This window comes from Ciona robusta, chromosome 9 (genome assembly GCF_009617815.1).
Source record: "Ciona robusta chromosome 9, ASM961781v2".
In the NCBI taxonomy this organism is placed as follows: domain Eukaryota; kingdom Metazoa; phylum Chordata; class Ascidiacea; order Phlebobranchia; family Cionidae; genus Ciona; species Ciona robusta.
The window spans coordinates 7662580-7684197 of NC_143243.1; the positions used below are offsets into that span (position 1 = coordinate 7662580).

A 21618-nucleotide genomic window follows, 5' to 3' on the forward strand; every position below is an offset into this window, starting at 1 on the left:
ATTTATACATGCGTTATGCAACAGATTTAACTGGTATAGAATGATACAGCAATATTTATACGAGTAAATAATCATATAGGCCCAGCAATCATGACAAAACAATGACACAGCGATTTTTTCTGTACCTGCTTTGGACTGTACGAACCACTCGGTTAAAGGTGGGGAATTTCAGTATCTAGTCAGCACTTACAGTTTCTTGGAAAAAATAGCTGCCTATGAACGCTGGGTCAAGTGCTAACTGCTGGTTCGAAGCGTTGCTTTTAAACACAAATAAACTTAGCAAGCAGAAGTTCTAATAATAGCTGACTGACCTGCGCAAGACAATCCCTTGTGAGTTAAGAGTGACAGCTTGTTTGTTGCCTTTGCTGGTTTGCTTACCGCATTGGCTTATCGTAATCAGAATAATTGAGTTTTCAGATTCATGGTGCAGTTCGGTATAAACATTCTATTAAAGATAAAAGATCGAATCAAATCGAGAGTAAACAGAAAACTTTCCAAAGTTTTGCAGTAAGCCCAAAACTAAACAGCAATCGCTCTATCTTGGCCACCTTCTAACAGAATGCGAAGCTAAATCCTATACTTTACGTGACACAATCAGCTGCCGCCAACGCACTGTGCTGAGTTCGAAACGGATAAGTTATTTAGGAAATCTACGCCTGTTTTGCTTGTTTGTGCTAAGGGCATACAAGCAATTATTACCACTCGTTTGGACGGTGAATCGGTTTGTACGCTCACCGTTACGCCTTGTGTGAAATATGCAGTCTAATGTTAAAAATGCGACTAGCACAAACATTTCTTAACGTTTATAAACGTAAAAGATTCCACAAACCATATATTTATAAATACCTATGCGTGCAGTATCTACTGTATAATAGTACAGTGGTATAATGATGTCGTAACAATTAGAAAATAAACGACAAGATATAGTTTAATATTATTCTGTTTCATAAAACACATAGGAAAATAGAAACTAGTTGGTAGTATAGTAGGGTGGGGTAAGATGGGATATTTGGTAGTAAAAATAGGTTAAATAATTATATAACCGACTTTAAAAGACTCTAAAAGAGTGTTCTTATACTTGTTTAAAACAAGATGAGTTAGTATGGGATTCAGGTGCGAACGGTATCCTATCTTTACCCCACAGAACAAGTGAATGCGTGACCATAAAAAATAAAGCCAATAGAATTTTAACTTGTTGGGAATATAACTCACCGAATATGGCGTAATCTCTGCGAGTAAATAGATGTAGTGTTCGGCAAATTACCGGAGAATAAAAATAGATTAATATAGGTGAACTAAAACGTGAAATTGCAGCGACATATTTATTTATCCAATATTAGGTCAAACGTTTGATGACGCACATATACTTCGCACTGACGCCGTGCGTGTCTATATTGGATTAAAACATGCGTGTGCGAAAGAAGGTCAAACATGTACGACACCGGCTGCATGTTTTTCGAGCAGAGATTGCCATTTTGACACCAAATACTAAAGGACACCAAAATAGCCGGCCATGAGAACTGCGGCCTTCTGACTCCAGTGTTCCGTACCCTGCTTGCATGTAATCCTCTGTCGTAGGTTGACTGTTCTCCTTAACTGGAATACCACCGATACGAAACGCGCAGGAGAAGATAGCGTTTTCTGGCGAGCGAATGTTATGGAAACAAATGGCAAATTTAAGATAAACTTGCTTTGAGATAATACCATCACCTCGTATAGATTAAACTCTCCCGTACCAGCTTAGCGTTAAATTAAAACAAGCCGCACTAATAAAACTCGGCTTGTCATTCGCGTACCGGTAGTAACCGCAGGAACGCTGCTGCAACGCTAGCTAATTACAATAACCTACACCCACAGCATCGTTTTGTAAAAGGAACAAAAATGGTCGCTAAAATTAATTGCCTAAGCAGGTACCGCTGGATATTAGAAATACCAGCATTACAGCTTAGAGGTTCGACCCGGTGGTTTAATTTTCTTTCATTATTAATTTTCCCGAAGTCGTGGTTTATTGTGGCAACGATTTAGCATAGCTGTATATCTTCTTTGGCGCATCTTTATACGAATCTAATCTTTAATATATAACGCCCCCCCCCCCCCCATGTAAACGAATTTTAAAAGATGCGATAAGCCTAAATTTATTTTGACCTTTCGGGGATAAGGACGCGTGAACGAAATGAGTTTAAATCCCTAAAGACATACACTCAAGCTAAATACCTTGCGGGCCAGTAGAATAATATTACAGATCGTGAGGCTTTCGGGCGATCGGAAGATGTCGAGAAAATTGAGCAATAAGATTATTTTAGGCGCCGATCTATAAACTTACGCAATATAAATAAACCGCTTTGCTTGTCTGATTTCCTTGTTCGTATAGATCAGATCAACGCGGTACACATGGGGGGTTATATGACGGTTTGATCAGACCGGTTTGTTAAGGACTTGTCAATATGCTGATCGAGTTTTCAGCCAGCGGTGTGAACAGTCTCGGTTTATTTGCTCCAACGTGCTAATTGTCGCTTATGTGCGTCATTGGTTTGAAGACAAGCAATCGAACCGGGGTCATGTCCTGTTGCAAAGCTGTGGTATCACACCTTATCAAAACAGCGGTTTCGAAAAGGGCAACTAAAGCACACAGGCTTGGCGAATTTCCGTTGGAGTATCTTCACATTCGCGTATGCATGCTGCGGTGCTCTCTTGTTTTGCTTCAAGTTATTGCCGCTAGCTCAACTTTTCACATAGCCATAGTATGGGACAAAACCCGTGGTTTACGAAACTACGCTAATATTAAAGCGAAAACCAATTACTTGCACCCCAAAGCGACCTTGACTTGACATTCCATGTCATAGAAACCCTATGTTTACGAACGAAGATATTATTGAGGTTCCAGCTGAGTCACTCATGGCAGAGAGTTCCCCGAAATGGCAGCTGCCCACATCGACCGCGTGCGATCACAATCACATTCTATGAGGAAAATGTCAACATACGGACATCAGATTCGCGACCTCCGATTTCATTTACAGAGGGATTAGGCCAGATTCTTGCACGTCGTGCCGGGACATTGTGGTTCTTGCGCAATGTTTCTTCAGCGATAATGTGCTGTTTACTTTTCCTTGAACAGTTCAAAGTATCGCGCAATGTTAGACGTGGTAGTTATTATATTACAGCGACATCTGCTGATCTTTATGGAAAAGAGAAATCGAATGTTTCCAGCTACTGAATAATTGTGTTTACATGTGTGGGCGCTCGATTCAATTGGATTCGTAATGCTGTAATTACGGTCGCTTTGCCCGCCCGTAACGAACCGCAAGATTAAACACTAAATGAAATGGTGTCATTTAAAGATTTCGTCTGAAAGTTGAAAGCGTGATGACGATCACTTTAAGCCTGGCTTAAAAGACAGCGATTACGAAACCATTCATTTAGCAAATGAATTAGACACCAAGTATGTTCAAATTACTAACTCGTTAAACTAACTTGCTTAAGGATCTGCCAGGCGATCACAATGTTAATTACCATGTGCACCCAAGGCGTTCATAACATGCATACCACAAGATGTAAACCCGTTACGTGCCAACCCAGAGTTTATTTACAGCCAAGTCCGCCCTAATCCCAAGTTAGCGTCTCTTACACGGCGACAATCCCAAACTGCTGCCTCAAACAGGTGTTCAAGCCCCGAACGATGATGGACGAAATCACAAATAAAGGGAATCACGATTTCCTTGTCTCGTTTTGCGTGTGTAAACGACAATTGAAAACCCACAACACCCGCGAGGTGAAAAAATTTTCGAACAGATTTAAACTCTGATACGTCATTTTCTCGTGACTTTATAGCAAGGTGAAATATTCGACTTGAATAGACTAGGGATGGGTAGGGTTTGGAGCCTACAAGCCCACTATAAACATACTTCAACCCTTTGCGAGGTCGTTTTATGTTTTTTGTTACAACAAGAAGGCCGTTAGGTTTACAATCAATTGTGTGGTTTTAATTTACATAGCTCTGGCTTATCTCTTGTTAGGAATTCCAGCTTCCCTTATCTAGTTTACAATCCACTACGTCAGTAATCCTGAGCCGTCACGTCTATTGATTTGTTTGCAAACAAAACCGTTTGTTTAATGTCGTCGCTGCGACACGTTGGAGCGCCAATGACACAGCAGGCAATAGACACCGAGTCCACTTTCTAACCCACCGTATCGAACGGAGGAATGCACTCGTAGTGCTGTAATGAAAATGTAGCACGTGATAGGACCCGTTCGACCAATGGCCGCCTATAGAATCACTGGCACGACTATCAGACAAAAACGATGTACCCGTTATCGCAATCTAAAACCTGGCAACAAAACCAGGCGAAGACGACTCGCCCAAAATAAATTGAAGAAAATATTACAAGCACCGCGCGCTCATTTAAACGACATTATTTACCGAAAACGATTCATTTAACAAGTTCGACGAAAACCATAATCTGATAGGACTGCCGAGACCGTATACGACAATTTTATCTTACCGATTCCGAACCAACTGCAAGCAAACTTGTTGGTTCTATTTATGCAACATTTCTTTTGCATCGGTATCGTATTCGTTATATCCGAAACGATCTGATAGCCAATTATCAAGATTTCGAAATTATCTTTTATTAAACACTAAACCGTAACGGCACAGTAAATCGTAGTTAAAGGTTGGCAAAAATTTCAAACGGATTGAAAAGTTCTGTTGATCGGTGCAAATGAGTTCATAATAGATATTTTAACCACAGGGAAATTTCTTGAACAATTTGAAGCCATTTTGTAAAGCTAGAGATATAACTACATACGTAAGCTACAGGAATTGAAACGAAAACCTGGAAAGTAAAGACAGTTCTAAGGACCATGCTGACTCATTAGTATTACGTGGGTTTACGTACTATAAGTACGAGGAAGAAGATTTTTAAGATCGAAAACACAAGTGATAAAAAGAAACACGTTAAGTGGTATTAATAGGTAAAATTAACACTATCAGAATTGGTACAAAAAATGAAAAATTTAAATCGGAATCACACGTTAAATCAACATAAATGACAAATGAAAGGATGTTGATGCACAGCGCCAACCAGCGGTAGAACTTTTATCGACTTTGTGTAGTTTTAAGAAATTGGAAGATCACTTCTTCCCGTTCTCCGTAGTCGGTGCTAAATTTGATTAACATGGTTGTTTAATTGCTAAAAAGCTTGCGCGCTAATTTATCTTATCAACTCATGCCGGAAAATTGAGTTTTTATTACGGCTACATGCAGAACGTGGCTACGACGATCACGAACAAAACGAGAGAAGCAGGATTGAACCAGAATGCCTCGGTTGTTCCGGGAAACTCAATAAGAGCTCGGTTGTTTGCGGTGACTCGCTGGAATACTCCAACAGCGTGTGTCATGTACCGAATTAGCGGGCACGGTGAACGTGACCACCATTTTGGGCGCACGTGCCGTTTGTATTGTAGTTTCTTACACAGAATTACTTGATATGAATCTGGGAAATCGCGACGCAATTTCAAGCCCAATAAGCTAATCGAGCTCATGCACGCCGACGGCCATATTCTCCTAAATGGACAGACTGTTTGTTTTAAAAACACAACCAGTGACGGAATACAGTGACTTAGCAAAATGCTTCTGCATAAAATAAAACCCAAAAGTAATGGCAAAGTTTAAACAACCACATGGTTCTAGGGTGTTAGTTTGACAGTATACAAATATACACCAGCCCCGAGTTTCCGAACCTATAATCATAATGACGTACAATCGGAAGTCAATTGTGGTGTACCGATTCAACTCTCTGAAACGAAAGCCTCGATAACGAAAGGTTACCAAAAGTGTGGCTCAAAATGTTCTAACTTCAAAAAGAATGTCCATTAACGTTTTATCAGATAACCGAAAATAGTGCGCTAAGTATTTTTCTTACCAGGAGAAATCGTTTTGTTTAAGATAACGTCGATCTGCTTTTCGAGCTCAGTTTTTTTCGCGATAAAATCGTCAGCCGTCGCATCTGTAGTACTCTCCAACCATTCCTGTTTTTCGCTGCACGAACCAAGAACCGTGGTCTGTCGTTTTAAAACCAAAGATATTTTAATCCTGTCATAACATTAATATCCAGGCATAGCTTACAAAATCTTACATAATTTTTTATGAATAAAATTCAAATACCAAGCACTACAAAGCCAATTTTTCCCAGAAATACATCAAATTAGCTATAAGTTTCACCAAATAATATGAGATATAGATTTTTTTTGAGCAATTAACTATATCTAATGGATGCATCAGTAAAACCAAAGGTCAAAGAACCTCTAAAATGGCTATATGTTTATAAGATAAAATCCAACTGTTACATAAGCACTGGATTTTCTTGCCACGGTTGATAGTTTTGTATAATGTAATCTGCTAAAATGTAAACAATATCCCACCTTTTCCTCTTTCGTCAGTTTTATACCTTGTAATTTCTCGGGATCCGCAATAAGTTCCCGAGCATGAGATATAAACGCCACCAATGCCAGCTTAGCAGCTAAAGCAGATAATAATGAAACCACAATATCTAAATATTGCAACACTCTGGCTTAAAAACACAAGGAACCATATTAAAGAAATTTTTAGTGGAATAAAAATTATAACTCAAAAAACGAATCTCATTTTTACAATATATAAAAAATAATAAAATAGTGAATGAAACATCTGTATGGTTGGGTATGTTATCTCATTTACTAGAGAGAGGCAGAAATTAACTTTAAATACAGTTGTAGTTAATGCGATTTTTTATATAGGTATTAATTTCGTATTTGACCAGTTCACTATACTTTACCCTTTTTCATTTTCTACAGATAAACTTGCGAAACTCTACCTATCTTTCATTTGCATACAATATGTACTAGTAGAGGATACAGTAACTAGAACAAAGTAACTATCTTTCATTTGCGTACAACATGTACTAGTTTTTTTCTAGCTGTCTTGAAGTTGTAACTGCCTTGTTTGGAAACTAAACATCCATGAACTGAATTCTCTGTTTCTTATTTCTTGCTCACTTTCACTTTACTTGCAGGTTTCTCAGGCTTATAGGTTTCTGTTTAAGCAAGAATTTAAGAATAGGAAATAAGTAGAATTTTAGGCACCAAACCTGGGCTTGCAGGGTAAGCAGGACAATTTTAGAACTTTCAAAACTGAATTAATCGGCAAACATCAGGAACCAATTAGTTAGATTTTATTCAGAGTATAGGGTGTTTAACCACCCCTGCCCACCCTGCATTTTCAATACTTTGGTGGCCATACACACTAATATACTGACCTGCCCAGTTCAAATAGTAGACACAGTGGTTATGGTCGTAACGAAAAGCAATCTCCTTTGCCAATTCACCATGCCTGGTTGTGCAGTCAACTGAAGCTCCGCTTTCTACCAAAGCTTCCAAACATTTGACATGACCCCATGCAGCAGCAAAATGGATGGGACAATAACCTGATAGAATATTATTTGGATAACAATATTTAGTAGCATAGGCTCAGCATTAAAGGTGGTTGGGATGACATGGTTGAAACAAGGGTTGCACTAACATATAGGATTTAGAACTCTTGTTACACGATGGCTGTGAGTAAAACAAACATGCGTAAAACAGCTTTTTCCCCGCTGTTAGTTGTCTTTACGAACGAACGAAGTAAAAGTATTCAGTATTCAATATATTAATAAAAAGGTTTCATACATAACTGTATTTAAGTAATGCCACCACTGAGTTTGAGCAAACTAAAAAAAGGTCTAACAAAAAGCAGTATTTTTTTCTACATTGTACCAAAATCCGTACACTGTTTTTAACAAATAAAATTCAGGGTCTAAAGATAAAAAAAAAATATTTCTGCCACACCTGATCCATTAGCTGCATTGACATCGCATCCCCTTTTAATAATATCTTTAAGTATATCAGCTCTGCCCAACATACAAGCAACTTCTATTGGAGATTTGCCAACTTCACTTCGCTGTTTTAATAACACGGATGCAGACTCATAATACGGGTTTTCAGCATCATCGAAAACCCTGAAAGTAGTTTAAGGTTTAAATTTGTATCACAGCACTTTACTGCTTGTGTAGTCTAAGTACCATCATATACATGTTTTCAAACTATAATAATTGTTTGTTTATTAACTTGATTACAATAACAAACGTCATATTTATTTAGTATTGTAAAGAAATTAAAAATTACAAAAAAATGAGTCATTTATGACACGTTAGGGGAAAGAGGTTGGCAAAAATCATGGCTGTTCCTGTTTGTTAAAGCCTATAAGAAGTAACTCACCACGACATAACCTTTATGCTGTTAGCAATCACAAACAGTTGTAATATACCAACCACTTATTACTTTAATTTTAAGCTTTATAACTGACATCGAATACAGGAAACTGTCCAAACAGAAATTATCAACACAAAACTACTTTGCAAATCTTTCTTTATCTTCGTGTAGCACACAATGCATTATTACATTCCCCCCATCAAACTTTTCGGGAATGCTTTCTCGCGGACTTTCTTCACCTTCTTCAGCTGGCATTTTGAAAAAAACAACAAAATAAATTAACACTTTGTTAACGAAACGCAATGGTAAAAATACATCAGCAAGAAAAAGTGAAATGTTTTTTTTGTAAATGTTTATCGGGACTTCCCCTACGCGTTCGGTTGCTACGATCCATAAAAATGTAACACAAACTTTTTATTCCCCGATTTCGGTAAGACTAAAAATAAACCCTACTCTGTGGCATTATAGCTGTAAGTGTATATTTTTAACTTAATAGTAGTACAGGCCAAACAAGATAATGTTTTTTATCGGTTTTTATTCACTAAAATTCCTTTATGAGCGTTAAGTGCGACCAGCGTTCATCAGAGTCCCGTATATAAACATGTTTATACCAGAGTCCGTATGTTTATATAGTAGGGTGGGAGAAGATGGGACACCTTTAGCACATAATATACAGGTATTCTGATCGTGTTTTAAACAATTAACAACTGTCTATGAGAGTCATGAGGACATAGTTTCATATTTCTTTGAATGTTCTTTGTTTACTACTACATGAAACGAGAAAATAGAGTTAAAAAGTGTCCCATCTTCTCCCATCCTACTGTATACAGACTCTGGTTTATACATTCTAATTGCGACGATTAGGCAGCGTATATTAGTACGGCAGACTACATTACCGCACCCTATTTTGTCATTAGACACTGACAAAGCACTAATTGGCCTATTATCTGCTATTAAATAGGTTATACCGACATGCAGTAAATGGATTGCGATCGGATTAAGTACGCACGAATATATACATATCTTCCTACCAGGTTGTTATTTCATAGACCCCGTATCAGATTCAAACGGTAACTTCTGACTACAAGCTGCATATTCGTACCAGTCTACGGTAAAACGAATTTTAGAAAAACTAGTAACAGCAGGCACCAACGAAATGCTCTTCACGAAAGGTAAATCTGATATTTAACTGGTAAAAAAAGATCTTGGACTTAAAAAAAAGTAAAAAACAGAATTTTCGTTTTAAAGAAAAAAGTAATCATTTTTTTCTATAGGATTTTTTATCCTAAACTATAAAGGTTCGATATATAACTAGTATTTTTGTTCGCAGAATTGTCGTTTGCAATGGTTTTGTTGGTGCACTTGGTTCAGACAGTACCTGTTGTAAACTTAGTGAACATGCCGGACACCGAACTGTGCGCTTCAATCAGAAACGGCACAAACGTTGCATTTTCGATGGAAGAGGCAGAAAAATGCAATGGTAAAAACGATGTTTACTTTATTCTTGTACAAAAAAATAATATGCATTATTTAACAGATACGCAAGACGATTTGGGCGCCGGATGTCCTTCTGTAGAATGTGACAACAGTTTACTTTGCTCTAACGGCTACTTATTAGATGGAGAAGGCTGCGAGACATGCGAGTGCATCGGTAAAATATTTGTGTTTCTATAATTTGTCTTTTTTCGTAGGTGGTAGATTTTGACCGTCAAACTTGTACCAAAATTTATATGTACAATTTTTATCAGCGGAGTAAACGTGAAAATACACTGATTTAATTTAAGGAGCGACACAAAAGGACTGTTTATAAATAAGGGTGAAGAAGATGGGAAACTATTTCATTGTATTTTCTCGTCCCATTTGCTAGTAAAAAAAGAACATTCAACGAAATATAAAAAACAGATCATCACGACTCCAATAGACCGTTGTTGATTATTTTAAACATGATCAAAATAATGAACACTACATGTTAAAAGGTGTCCCGTCTTCACCCACCCTACTTTATCACAGGGACACCGACTGACAAGAATACAACTTCTGATTTACGTTAACTCTTATGTAAATTACAGAATGGGCACGAGATATGGAAATGGACATTACCGGAGACTTTGACGACATTGTTGTGTGGAAAGATTACACTGATGAGCTCGGAGAATTTGTCATAACATATGAAACATCTGAATACCTAAGTATATGCATCATCACTTTGTTATTTGAATGCCATATGAGCCGCACTTTGATTCTACATTTTGTCCCACTATGGGTAAAAATGTATTATCTCACTGGTTCATCTGGTAGAAAAACGCAGTGTATCTATATTTTTCCGTTTACAGACTTTAAACTGAAGTAGCAGTACAAACATAGATTAAAGACGTATAGAAAGTCATACCAAATCTTAAACCTATCATGCTGTAACCATTTTTCTTATTTTGGAAACAGGTTCATCCGAGAAGAAAGCAATTACGCAAGCCATTGACGAAATCAACGAGAACACATGTCTTCAATTTTTACCCCGAAAGATCAATGACTCAAAGGAACACTACATAAAATTTGAATGGGATGAAGTCTGTTCATCTGCAGTTGGGAAGACTGGTGGAGCACAAGGAGTAAGCGTTACGACATAAAGAAATGCTTTAAAACTATTATAGTTGTAGGGTCGAGTAACATGGGACTTGTTCTCATTCCCTTTTCTCCTACCCTTTGGTAGTAAACCCAAAAAAATATTTACCAAATTATATAACTGAAGCCCGCGAATCTAAAAGACCGTTGTTAGGCTGCTTGTTTAAAAACACAACCAGCAAATACGAGTTTTAGGAGCTAACGTATCCCATCTTACTCCACAATACTATATATCATTATTGGTACTATACTACTATAAATTAGTATAAGTTACTTTTCTATCGTAGGTTATTCTAAGTGAAGAGTGCTCCACGAAAGGCGGTGTTCTGCACGAGTTGATGCATACACTCGGTTTCCTCCATGAGCACAACCGACCCGATCGAGATCAGTATATTAATATTGAATGGGAGAACATTATACCTGGTACACTATACTTGTTGCAATGTTAGTTTTAAAATGAATTTGTTAGTAATTCTTCGTCAGGACTGTGGCAAAGTGATTAGTGTACCTGCTTTACAAAAGTTGTTAAATATTAAAAAAAGCTTAAAATAACCACCCACAAAGTTACATATGTGGTAACTCGTAAACTAGCACGAGGTGTATAAAACAGAACACCCGTGATATAAAGACTGTCGATACCTCGCCACACAAGGATAAAACAAGTTACTTGAATTCATCCATTTGTTTTTCTGTTTGAAACCAGAAAAACGAAGCATGTTCAACAAGTGGCAGGTTTCAGAAGACGGTGTATTGAATGAGTTCCCGTATGACGTAAGCTCGGTCACGCATCTTGATTCCTTTGCCTTCTCCAACAATGGTGAACCCACCATTACAGGGCTGGATGGCTTTCCACTTCCAACACAAGTAAGTTAATCAACAGCATCCATTGTCACAAGTCTTAATTTGTAATCATTTGATGATCTTTTCTAATGGGAAAAACTATATTATGCATTGCCCCATGGTCGTTTTGTTTTACTGTGGCGATTTACTGTGATTTCACGCGATGAAAAGCTATTTCGTGTTTAGAAATTCTGCTGGCACTTTTAGATCACATTTTAACATCTATATCCATATACAATTTTTGAGATTTTTTCATAAACCGTTTTTAGTCCAGCTATGCTAACCATTATTTTTTGCAGAACACTCATCTGTCTGTGCTAGATATTGACAAAATTAACCACGTGTATGGTTGCCCTGAGTTCATGCCTTTGCCGCCCATGATGCCAGACAAATGTAAAGATGATTTATTTGCTTGTCCCGAATTGGCGAACACTTGCGCATGCTTATTGTCACCCGCATTCATGATGAAGCACTGCTGCAGCTCTTGCGAGATGGAGGCGACACGTAAGCCCTGCTGTAAATAAGAATATTAACTTTGTGGGTTAATCTTTTAAATTATGTGAAAAAAATTACAAAAATCAACCCGTAGTCTTATACTATGTGGCAACTCGTAAGCGTGCACGAGGTGTATGGAACAGAACGCCCGTTTTATAACGACTGTCATTGCCCCGCGTAAGGATGAATAAGCTAAATTCATTCATGATATCTAACTTTACAGAGATCGTTGACCATTTTCCCTTCTGCAACTTATGGGCATCAAACTGTGGTAAAAGTAGATATTTCGACAACCTTTGCCGCAAGACGTGTCCGAAGTGTGTTCTGGCTGGGTAGTCTATGTTTTAACGACGAGTGCCCAAAATCTTATACTGTATAGCATACACTATACGTGATCGCGTGCAAAATATACCAACTATTTAAATTGTAATATTTGGCAAAGTTGCGCAATCTGTACCTTACAAATGTTGAGCGAAAAGTACGAGACATTTAGTATTGTGTTGCGTACACACTCAAAGTCAGTAAATATTGGTTCGTGGCTGGTTGGTAATTTATTGCACGATTTCTCGTCTGAGTGCAAATGAGAACAATAAGCGAGCGACAAAACAACGTGTTTATCAGAACTGCCCTGCTTTTAATGCGGACTTTGTACTGAATAGTTGCTGATTCAAGAAAACAGAAGCCGCCACTTATTTATATAGAGGACAAAAACCACTTAAGTTATACAGTGCATATGGTTATATTGGCAGTTGTTTAAAATGATCCGAACTATGTAACTAAAATCGCTTTTCTTTCTAAGCAGTTTGTTAGTTAAAGTCAAGATGAATAAGATTTTAATTTCTGTTGCGGTTTTAGCCGTGTTCTTGGCCTATTGCGAGGCCATGCCCTTGTTTCAAGGTGGTAAGTAAAAACATAGGGCGTGGAAAGAAGGGACACCTTTAGCACATAATATCCAAATATCTTAATCGTGGTTTAAACAGTCGACAACGGACTAGGGAAGTTGTAAGGATACAGTTTTATATTTATTTGCGTTTTCTTTGTTTACTACTAAATGCGACGAGAAAATAGAATGAAAAGTTTTCCCATCTTCTCCACCCTGCTATATATACAGAACCTAAACCTGGCCTGGAAATAGTAATGTAGAAATTACAAAAAGTTTATAATTATAGAGCCAAAGGAAAGAGCGAAACGCGGTGTGTGGGACACAATTACTGGAACATTTCACAATATAGACCCGAGCCAAATACCTGCAAAAGCTGCGCTGTATAAGTGAGCAGATACATTTCCATCTTGAACTAAAATATTCCTAAAACTGTGTTTTGAAACTTGTAAAAATGTTTCCTAAACAGTTTTCTAAATCCTGTGCTAAGATATTTCATAAACTATTTGGTTTGCCCCAATTTTAATCAATTTGATTTGATTTTTTAGGGACCATTTATTGGAGTTTATGCGGCAGTACCATCTGAAGCAAAGCTTTGCTAACCTTGGAAGAGCAGGCATGGAATTAACACGAACATCGGTTGCAAAGTTACACCGATTGCTAAATGGAAATGCGGCGCCTGTAGTAATAGCTGGACCTGTAGGCCCCAATACCCCGTAAAGATCTACAAATTCTGGTTTTTTAAGTACTTGATTTTGTTTCCTGCCTGCTGTTGTAATTTTACTGAAATTTGTAACTAACTATTTTTTAAATAAAAAGAACTGCTTGCCTAATAAATAAAAATAACAACAACACGAAATCACCATGCGCAATGTATTGTAGTTCATCTTGTAACAGGTAAACAATAGTTAAACCTATAGATGTCAGGATTTGACGCCAGGCAAAAAGTTTAATTTGTAAGCATGCGATTGTATTGTTACAAACTATTCCGAAATTTAACCGTAAGCGTGGACAACAAAGCGGGAACCAAGGGAGGTTTAGACGCTACAATATGCCCCTGGGGGTGGATATGGGTAGGCAGCACGCTCATATGGTTGGTCATCACAACACCAGTATACGGTGGAGTCGATAAACCCGGCACCGCAGCAAAAGGCATTTGCAGCAGGAACACCAGCCAATTGGTAGACGACATCGTTGCAACAGATTTGTGTCTCAGGGTTCAATGCTACGGCACCTATGTAGAGCAAAGGGATGAGTAATACAGTAGGGTGGGGGAAGATGGGACACCTTTAGCACCTAAACGACACATTTCCCAATCGTGATTTGAAGAACTACCAGCACTTTTAGAGTGGTAAAGGTACAGTTATATATGATTCTGTAATCGTTCGTTGTTAACTACTGAATGGGACGAGAAAAGAGAATAAAAACCCAACCCATACTACCCCATTCTATATAAAAAATACTAAAGCCAAAAAAGTTTTAAAACTGAAGCTGTACCGCAACAAGTTGAAGCAGATCCGTTCTTTTGCTGTATAGTGCCTTCACAGCAAAGAAGGTCGGCAAGTGGGACGCCCAATATAAATTGTGGAGTTCCTCCGCAGCATAGAGACGTTTTACTGTCCATGGAATTAGCTCCTGTAATGAGAATACAGCATAGATAAAAACACGATAACGGGCAACCTAAATTCCTGATCGTTTTTCAAACATTTACCAACGGTTTATATGGCAGTCGTGAGCATAGGATATAGTACGGTTTTATAATTCTTTGAATGTTCTTTGTTTTCTACCAAATAAAATGAGAAAATTCAATAAAAGGATTCTCATCATTTATACCCAGCTATATGACACTTATCCGCCAATAAAACAACGTACCGCAGCAAACATAGTCGTCCGATGGTTTAGCGGCAGCCACCCCATCGCAGCACATAGCGGCTCCTGCTTCAATAGAACCGAGTGGGGTAACGACTCCGTCACAGCAAATGTCTGTGCTTGGGTTCATTCCAACAGCGCCTGCCAAACATTAAATTTACCCTTTAGCCACTGGAAACCCTTTTCATATTTACTTGTTCTCACTTTTTCGGATTATGCAAGCAAAGCATGTATAGCGGTTACAGACTTATAAGTGTGTACGTGTCTAATTTTATTGGTATAATCCTAGGACCAAGATACTAATTTATTTTGTTTATTATTTTTGTACTACAGTTCTCACATAATTTGAATTTGCAAGCATATAGCTGTTACGTTAAAACAAAACATGTGTACGTATGTAATGATAATGATATTTAAATCTTACCACAACATACAGCATTTTCGCTTGGTTTAGTTGTTGGTGCATTTTCGCAACATAACTGCGAAGAATTACTGATGGCAACCGGACCTGTGTAAAGACGAAGGTAAATAATCATGGTAAATATTTTTAAATAAGATAAAGCCATCACAGCGTACCGCAACAGAATGCATCATCCGCAGGTTTGTCTGAGACTTCTCCTTCACAGCAAAGCGATTGATCGTTATTCATAACCACGTCATTACAGCAAGACTCGTCCACAGATGTCAAACTTAGCACGGTCCCGCCACAACACAGGTGGGTCATGACGTTCATAACTTGATTTGCGCAGCACCCGGCCACCTCAGCAGGGACATCACCTGTGTAAAAACACAATTTCGATATACCACACTAGTGGTAGGCTATGGCACATAACGGTGTAAAATTAACAAATAGATTTCGTACCCAATGGAACAATTTCTCCCTCGCAACATGCGTTCGTGTCATAATCGTAAGGGATGAGAGTGACATCGTTGGAAAAGTCGCCGCAGCATCTGGTGTGGTGAGAGACGTTTCCGTTTGACTGTAGAGAAAATAAAACTGACTAACTGCGCTAAAAAAAAACATTAAATTCAGTTTTGACGGTGAGTTTTTGCAAGTTTAAGCAAACTACAGTCAGATTCAGGTATACTTACTAAAATAGGGTTTTCAAATACGGTGGCTCCGCAGCAAGTTCTGAGGTAAGAATCATAAATTTCGTCAACGCAGCAAGACGGGTTCCTCATGCCGTTCCCCTTTGATAAAGTTTTAGTTTCACAAAACAAGGATTTTTAATACAAAGTAAATTTTAACTTCTGAATTTACCAAAAATGGCTTCAGTTTTTAAACCAAAACGTTTTAGATGAAAATTGGCTTTAACATATGGGTTATCAAGTTTGTATTGAAACTAGTTTGATAACGGCAGTAAGTTATTTAAAGCTTCATCAATTAAAGTTGTATAGCAGGGTAGGATTGAACGGAACACCTTTTAACAGCAGGCCATGTGAGTCGTTAGAATACAGTTTTATATTTCTTTGAAGTTCTTTGTTTTACTACCAAACGGGACGAGTAAAACAGAATGAAAAGGTGTCCCATCTTGCCCCACCCTACTTTACATGAAGTGTATACACTTACCCCGACAACTCCCCCACAACAAATATCATCGGCTTGGAAGTAACCGGTATCGTTACAGCACATATCGCCGGCCTGAAACATCAGGTTTTGTCAATTGATTATTTTATAGTAATAAACTACTTAATAAATAAATACATAACAATAAATGACAACTTACATAAATGACATCATAACAGCAAACTTCTCCAACTCCGGAATAAGGGATAACACCGCAGCAGAAATTCCCAGGCTATATTTACAAACAAGTAAATTAATTTACAGCGGTTAACATTTTACAAGCGATTACTTACCACAACGATATCATTGCAACAGACCAATCCATCGCTTACGAATCCGACATTACCACAGCAAGCATCTCCCGCCTGTTATAAAGTTACAAAAGTAATATAGTAGGGTGGGGTAGATGAGTCACTTTTTTATTCCTTTTTCTCGAAACATTTGAAAGAAAACGAGAAACATTTAGAGAATTATAGAACCATATCCTACCGACTTCCATAGATCGTTGATAATTGTTTAAAATACGATCAGGATTTTTGAATATTATGTGCTAAAGATGTCCCATTCCCCCCCATAGTACCATACCGTTACAATCTTAAATTTAATGGTCACTTACAGAAATTGACCCATTGCAACAAACAAAACCATTGCTGTCGAAACCTATATCGCCACAACAAGCGTTTCCGATCTGAAAGAAAAAATATATTTGCTGGGTTTAAGTAAGATTTTCGTAACATCTTACTTTATCTTCGCGTGGCCGAGAAACGACAGTCGTTAAACACGAGTGTTCTGTTTCATACACCTCGAGCTAGCTTTTAAGTTACCAAGTATATGTTACTTTGTTGTTTTTTTTGTGGGAGGAATTTTTCAGGAAGGTTCATGTTTTCATCTCATTTATAGTTCCGCTTTTTTAAAGTGACCGAAAAAATTAACAAAAAATAAAAGTTATATAATTAGCAAATATGTGGTATAATGGGCCAACGGAACCTTATCCCGCAGTTCTAGATTCTATGTGTTCAGTTTTATGCGGTTAGCTTGTATTTGCGCAAATAAAGAAATGTATTAACACGAGTTAACCACCTGTACGTTATCCCCACAGCAGACATTTCCTTCGCTGACGTAGCCAACATCTCCACAGCACATGTCTCCAACCTGTTTTAAATTCAAACGATTACTGGGCGCTTTGTACATTATAACTGTTTACGTTTACCCTAACATGCATGTACAGTTTGTATTGGTCGAACCGCTATGAAAAGGTAATTTATTATAACAATTTGCGCTTGTTTGGCTCGATTTGTCAGTGTATTTAGTGATATTTTTTTTAATGCATATTACTGTATTGCTGATTTTGTAACTCTATAAGTGCGATCATTAAACTAGCATGTTATTATGGGGGGCGTTGAAGCTATGTGGAAAATAACTAACAGAGGCGACACCATTGCAGCAGACTTCGCGACTGGCGTAACAGTATCTCCACAACATTCATCTCCAGTATATTTATATAGGCGAGTCAGTTACAAGTTTACTATGTTTTTGGGGTCTTTAGCTATTTCTAGTGAATCGTCTGTATACTTGCCGATAAATTGAGTAATTTTTGCACAGATTTTACAGCTTAACTGTGTTGTATACAGTAGTGGTGGTGAGGGGGGAAGATGGGACATCCTTTTTATTTTGTTGCCCCTTTGGTAGTACATAAAGAACATCGAAAAAATATTAAAACTGTATCCTAATGGCTCTCAAAGATCGTTGTTAATTGTTTAAACACGATCAGAATATCTGGATATTTTGCACTAAAGGTGTCCCATCTTCCCCTATCCTACTATACAACAAACAGTCCGTTGTTTTAGGTGTAAATATAATATACGCGAATTGGCGTGTTTTCATGCAAGCTGTATAACATCTATAGGAAAGTCACTTACAGAAACGATGTCATTGCAACAGACTTCGCCATCGTTGACGCCCTCTTCACCACAGCATTCATTGCCTGTCTGTGAACGCATACGTGGATAAAGTCAGTTTAGCATATTCATGGTGTTTTAGAACAAAATTATAGCGTACTAACTGCAACATACTGGCATCTTGTTGTTTCAAATCATAGCGTTTTACTTGTAATATTATTATAGTATTTATCTATTTGTTTATAATATACTTACTGTAACAGTTGTTCCACAGCAGATGGCCAACGAACTGTTGTACACGACACCACCGCAACAAGCATCACCTTGATCTTTAGGGAATACTTCGTCCTCACAGCAGAAGTAAAGCTCGGGTGACTGTGTAATGAAAAAATGTAAATACTTCACGTTTTACGACTTTGGTTCAGCTGCTGATTGATTTGGTAATTTTGTTCGCATGGCGCTGCAACGGCAATCGTTATAACTCATGTTCTGTTTCATACACCTTGTGCCCGCCTACGAGTCACTATGTTGTATGTTAGTTTGTTGATGATTTTCTTTGCGATCTCGCGGACGATTTAACTTACGCTGTCAGAGACAACACCTCCGCAGCAAAGTTGGCTATCAGGTGAGTACGCTGCCACGGATCCATCTGAAGCGACACAGCATGCGAGGCCTCCAGTGCTGACACTACCAACAGCGTCGGTAATTACGTCTCCACAGCAGGCCTGTAAATAGATATTGATATTGGCATTTTTAAAATGTTGTTAGCTTTTTGTATTGAAAGTGCAACAAAAACAGCGGTGTAAATAAAGAATATGTCGTAGTATATATCACCTGGGTAGCGGACTCGCCAATTTCGTTGCCACAGCAAAACTGAGAGGCGGTGACGTAATTGACCCCATCGCAACACGATTCGTTTACTTTGTTATACGGAGTTTGAACAGTGTGGTCGGCGGAATAGCAGCAATCAGCGTATACGTCCGGAATAAGTGATACTACACCATTTTGGCATGGGCATGAAGCGACGCGACGATCATAGGAAACGTCGCCACAGCAAGCCGTATAAGCGGTGTCTCCTATAAAAAAATAATGCTGAGATGCAATTCGGCGCCATGGCTCCGTGGTTTAAAGTGGCTGTACACAGTATCCGGCATTTCGCTTGCGAACCCGTGTCCAATTCCGCATGCGACAGCAAAATCCGGTCAAAACGGACAAAACGGACGAATTCCGGATACTGTGTACAGCCACCTTTAGGCGTCTCTGCATCGTAACCGAAGTGTCGCCGGTTCGATGCTCGACGCTATACACATACTGGTATGTGTCCTGGGGTAAGACACTTAACGGGCATTGTTACAACCCAGCAGTCACTAATGGGTTCTAAAACTTATAAGCCATATGAAAGCAAAAATCCTACACAAAAGTTGAAAAGTATGGTAACTATAGGAAGCAAGCAAGGATGAAAATGGTGCGGAAAAATGTTTCTGAGTGCGATGCGGTGCCGTGACACTTGTCGCATGAAAGACTTAAATTGGCTTTCCGGGCTGTTGGGGTAATGGGCCCAATCTGGCCTAAATCTCGGGTGTATGACAAAGACCTTATAAATAAATAATAGAAAGAACGTGCCGTTATTATATTATACATTACCTGCGAAAGAAACCACTCCATTACAGCACATCTCAGTAAAAATATTAATCACGGTTTCGTCATTCGGGTTGCAGCACGCCAAGTCACTATTTGTGTTGTTAAAAACTGCTAAACCGCAGCAGAGGTCACCACCCTAGAATTATAAGCAAATAAATTATAAAATAATAAAAATAACTTTATTTCGCTTTTCGATTATACGGTAGCGAATACCCCAAAAAATATTTCTAACAAAAAGACAGGATATATAGTAGGTTGGGGGAGGATGGGACACATTTAGTAGATATCCAAATATTCTGATCGAGTTTTAAACAACTAACAACGGTCTATGGGAGTCGTGAGGATACGGTTTTATAATTATATGATTTTTTTTTAATTACTACTAAATGTGACAAGAAAATAGAATAAAAATGTGTCCCATATTTCCCCTCCTTTACAGCGACAAAGCAACAGTTCTCAAAACACGCTTTCAGTTGAAAACATGTTTAAAGTTTTTGAAAGAAAAAAGGCTGTGGTCGCTAGTCTTATCTTATTTTATAGTAATCTGCAGTTTACAAAAAGGATAAGATTTTCGTTTCTTTTTTTTACCGTTTTGTCATGCACCACAAATTGGTTGTTGTAGCCACAGCACACTTGTGTTTCTGTATTTTGTGGGACTCCCACTACTTTGTTTCCACAGCAAACCATGTTCAGGTCTCTATTGTAGACTGTTCCACCTGTGATAAAATTTTAAGACAGATAAAATCTAAAAAATCAATACAGAAAAAATATTTCATATTTAGAGTATTAGGTATGTCCCCAAAAATTGTGCAAATGGCCAATTCTTCGGGCTTAGTCTTGGCGCCATGGGGTGTCTCAGTACAATTCATCTTACCACAGCAGTATTGTATGCAGTGATCATATTCAACGTTGGTACTTTCGCCGGTATCTGGGTCGAAGCTTCTGCAAATCTGGATAGATCTCTTGCAGCGGTCTTGTGCTGCGACCTGAATGGTTGCTACCGCAGCAAAGACCAACAAAATGGCAGAAAATTGCATTCTGTAAAAGAGGGGATAATAAGACAACCATATAAATAGTTTATGTATACGTGTATTTATACCTTGTTGGTTGTGACAGGATGTGACGGAGTAAGTCGAAATAGTCAACTACGCTTACGCCTGTAATAGAAAGGGCTGGTAAATTGCACCTTTATGAACCTATGGTCAAAATACGAGACCAACTAATTTAATTCTGTCTGCGACTGCTGCGTTACCCCAGAACTTTCTGATAACGATTGGAGTTGGGCGCGTTTATAACAAGGCTGGGAAGAAGTTTCGTGTGAAGGCGAGGTGATTATCCTGTAACTTTGGTTTTCCTAATTTGCCCTGGAGCCTCCGCCGCAAGTCCAACTTATATTTCGCGGAAAAACTAAACCGTGCATTGGATGTCGTATCGGTGCTGTTGCTGTTCGAAAACAATATGTGTTGTTTCGAAATCAGGCGATCACGTGACTACAAAAACTATCACATGCTATAATTTTGTTTGCA

At 38.3% G+C, this 21618-nt stretch overlaps 4 protein-coding genes across 9 annotated transcripts in view; 1 reads left to right on the forward strand and 3 right to left on the reverse strand.

Annotated features, from left to right (window-relative positions):
- Nucleotides 1–2055, reverse strand: part of LOC149731881 (organic solute transporter subunit alpha-like) — a 42485-nt gene extending 40430 nt beyond the window's left edge. Inside the window, exon 1 of the mRNA XM_089885373.1 lies at nucleotides 126–2055. The gene's annotated coding sequence lies outside the window, so the exon portion shown is untranslated. The remainder of the gene's footprint in view (nucleotides 1–125) is intronic.
- Nucleotides 2056–4610: 2555 nt separating this feature from the next.
- Nucleotides 4611–8856, reverse strand: LOC149731886 (ankyrin repeat domain-containing protein 45-like). 5 transcript variants are annotated; one of them, XM_089885379.1, is made up of 6 exons: nucleotides 8426–8841; nucleotides 7861–8030; nucleotides 7293–7460; nucleotides 6421–6518; nucleotides 5922–6060; nucleotides 4611–5159 (listed from the first exon to the last, which is right to left on the reverse strand). In XM_089885379.1, exons 1-6 carry the CDS (start codon nucleotides 8536–8538, stop codon nucleotides 5131–5133), a joined length of 717 nt encoding a protein of 238 aa, XP_089741505.1. In that variant the 5' UTR covers nucleotides 8539–8841; the 3' UTR covers nucleotides 4611–5130. The 5 variants fall into 5 exon arrangements, with proteins under 5 accessions (XP_089741505.1, XP_089741509.1, XP_089741506.1 ...); XM_089885383.1 differs by lacking the exon at nucleotides 8426–8841 and adding an exon at nucleotides 8290–8425; XM_089885380.1 differs by lacking the exon at nucleotides 4611–5159 and adding an exon at nucleotides 5168–5563 and having other exon boundaries at nucleotides 8426–8856.
- A 438-nt stretch (nucleotides 8857–9294) lies between these two features.
- LOC149731887 (hatching enzyme 1.2-like) lies at nucleotides 9295–13976 on the forward strand. 2 transcript variants are annotated; one of them, XM_089885371.1, is made up of 11 exons: nucleotides 9295–9455; nucleotides 9614–9763; nucleotides 9821–9934; nucleotides 10353–10472; nucleotides 10723–10889; nucleotides 11190–11325; nucleotides 11606–11766; nucleotides 12042–12258; nucleotides 12461–13137; nucleotides 13407–13506; nucleotides 13666–13976. In XM_089885371.1, coding segments are annotated over exons 1-9 (1083 nt in total). In that variant the 5' UTR covers nucleotides 9295–9439; the 3' UTR covers nucleotides 12463–13137; nucleotides 13407–13506; nucleotides 13666–13976. The 2 variants fall into 2 exon arrangements, with proteins under 2 accessions (XP_089741497.1, XP_089741496.1); XM_089885370.1 differs by having other exon boundaries at nucleotides 12042–12246.
- Nucleotides 13977–21352, reverse strand: LOC149731888 (uncharacterized). The gene is made up of 20 exons (XM_089885347.1): nucleotides 21192–21352; nucleotides 20967–21130; nucleotides 20681–20808; nucleotides 20096–20228; nucleotides 19286–19527; nucleotides 19036–19176; nucleotides 18707–18826; nucleotides 18473–18541; nucleotides 17634–17705; nucleotides 17170–17241; nucleotides 16847–16918; nucleotides 16714–16785; nucleotides 16557–16628; nucleotides 16079–16177; nucleotides 15849–15966; nucleotides 15563–15763; nucleotides 15411–15494; nucleotides 14990–15127; nucleotides 14615–14752; nucleotides 13977–14351 (listed from the first exon to the last, which is right to left on the reverse strand). The coding sequence occupies exons 2-20, from the start codon at nucleotides 21127–21129 to the stop codon at nucleotides 14155–14157; spliced, it is 2331 nt and encodes a 776-aa protein (XP_089741473.1). The 5' UTR covers nucleotide 21130; nucleotides 21192–21352; the 3' UTR covers nucleotides 13977–14154.
- Nucleotides 21353–21618: the final 266 nt, after the last annotated feature.